Below are 1,875 nucleotides of genomic sequence, written 5' to 3'. Positions count from 1 at the left end.
TACGTGCTGCAGCAGCAGCAGCAGCAGCAGCAGCAGCAGCAGAAGCAGCAGCAGCAGCAGAAGAGGAGGGACGGCAAGGCGGTGCAGCCGATGGGCTCGAGAAGAAAGGCGGAAAAGGGTTTAGGGTTTAGGGTTTGAGCCCTTGTGGGAAAAAAGCGGCAAACGGCTTTCGAGGCCCAGGGTTTAGGGTTTAGGGTTTAGGGTTTAGGCAACGCAGCTAGACAATGAACCCTGGAACCTATGCAAATTCTGTCCAGGGAAGAGGCCTTGAAAAAGGGTTTAGGGTTTAGGGTTTAGGGTTTGGGGTCCAGAGGAAGCCAGCAGACCCCACAGGCCCTAATCGCTAAACCCTAGGCCTCCCAAACCCTAAACCCTGACACATGGAGCCGAAACCCTGGTAAACCACTAAACCCTAAACCCTAAACCCTCGACCTTTCAGGCCACCCGAAACGCTGCAGAAGCGGCTTTGCCGCTTCGGCGCACTAGTGGGGCCTCGCGAAACCCCAGGGTTTAGGGTTTAGGGTTTAGGGTTTGGGAGTTCTTCTCGGCTTTCTGGCTGCAGATTTTCTGAAAACGCAAAATGAAAAAGAAAAAGAAGAGATTTTCAGGTGTACGTACACCTCAGCTGTCGACAAGCTCTCGGCTGTATGTATGCGGTGTCTGTACACCTGGCAGCAGCAGCTTTTCTTTTTCGCTTTCAACATTTTCATTTAATTAAAGTTCTTTTTATTATTTTTGCAGACAGAAACTCCATTTTTGTCGTTTTAACTCCTATTCTCATGCTGTTACACCTCTGCTGCTGCTGCTGCTGCCGCTACTGCTGCTGCTGCTGCTGCTGCTACTGCTGCTGCTACTGCTGCTGCTACTGTTGTTACTGCTGCTGCTACTGCTGCTGGCTGCCAATGCTGCTGCAACTGCTAATGTTGATACTGCTGCTGGTACCGCTACTGTCGCTGCTGCTGCTGCTGCTGCTGCTGCTGCAGCACTTGGCTCACAGTCAGCGCTTGATGGCGCGTTTGATTTCTTGCTGCTGCTTCTCCATCTCGGCTTTGTTTTGCTGCACTCCAGCAGCAATTAGTCCGAGGGTTTCGTTTTGCTGCTGCAGCTGCCGATTTATTTCCGAGGCCCTGCCCTCCAGCTCCGTCAGCTGTACGTACACCTCAAAAGCCACTTCTACTTTCGAGTTCACTTCGATTTACTTTAATTTAATTTAATTTAATTTAATTTATATTTAAATTTAAAATTAAATCAGAAGTCCATGAAGTGGCAACGCTGCTGTTGCTGCTGAGCTGCTGCTGCTGGTGCTGCAGTGATGCTGCAGCCATAAGATACCCGCATCTAAGGAAATTAAGGAAGAGTAAATAAAAAAAAATAAAATAAAATCAAATCAAATAAAAATAAGATAAAATAAAATAAAATAAAATAAAGGGACTAAAGAATCCAAAAGAGACAAAGAAGAGGCAAAGAAGGAATAAAAAAAAGTACAATTGGAGAGACAAACAGAGAGAAAAGAAATCAAGAAATAGAGCAGCAGCAGCAGCAGCAGCAGCAGTAGCAGCAGCAGCAGTAGCAGCAGCGGAAGTTGCTGTTACCATGGTGGAAAGCTTATGAAGGTCTCTCTCGATTTCCTCATCGAAGTTATCTGTTGCTGCTGCTGCTGCTGCGCCTCCCCTGCCCTGCAGCAGCAGGTCCCGTTGGCGCTGCACTTGCTGCTGCTGCTGCTGCAGCTGCAGCTGCTGCTGCTGCAGCTCCCCAACCGCGCACCCCCCCCTTCCGCCCTCGGCGCCGCCCGCCCGCTGCCACTGCTGCTGCTCCTGCTGCTGCTGCCTCTTGCGCGCGCTGCTGCTGCTGCTGCTGCTGCTGCTGCTGCTGCTG

General features: G+C 50.2%; 1 protein-coding gene across 1 annotated transcript; it reads right to left on the bottom strand.

Annotated features, from left to right (window-relative positions):
* Window positions 1-997: 997 nt before the first annotated feature.
* On the bottom strand, window positions 998-1,595 carry ETH_00037995 (synaptosomal-associated protein 25, putative; the record flags this gene model as incomplete). Its single annotated transcript, XM_013379962.1, has 2 exons — window positions 998-1,147; window positions 1,593-1,595. 2 exons carry the CDS (start codon window positions 1,593-1,595, stop codon window positions 998-1,000), a joined length of 153 nt encoding a protein of 50 aa, XP_013235416.1.
* Window positions 1,596-1,875: the final 280 nt, after the last annotated feature.

The sequence above is a fragment of the Eimeria tenella genome, genomic scaffold, assembly GCF_000499545.2.
Source record: "Eimeria tenella Houghton genomic scaffold, Eth_scaff4241, whole genome shotgun sequence".
Classification (NCBI taxonomy): domain Eukaryota; phylum Apicomplexa; class Conoidasida; order Eucoccidiorida; family Eimeriidae; genus Eimeria; species Eimeria tenella.
The sequence above is the reverse complement of the archived record's forward strand: the minus strand, read 5'-3'. Positions and strand labels throughout refer to the sequence as shown.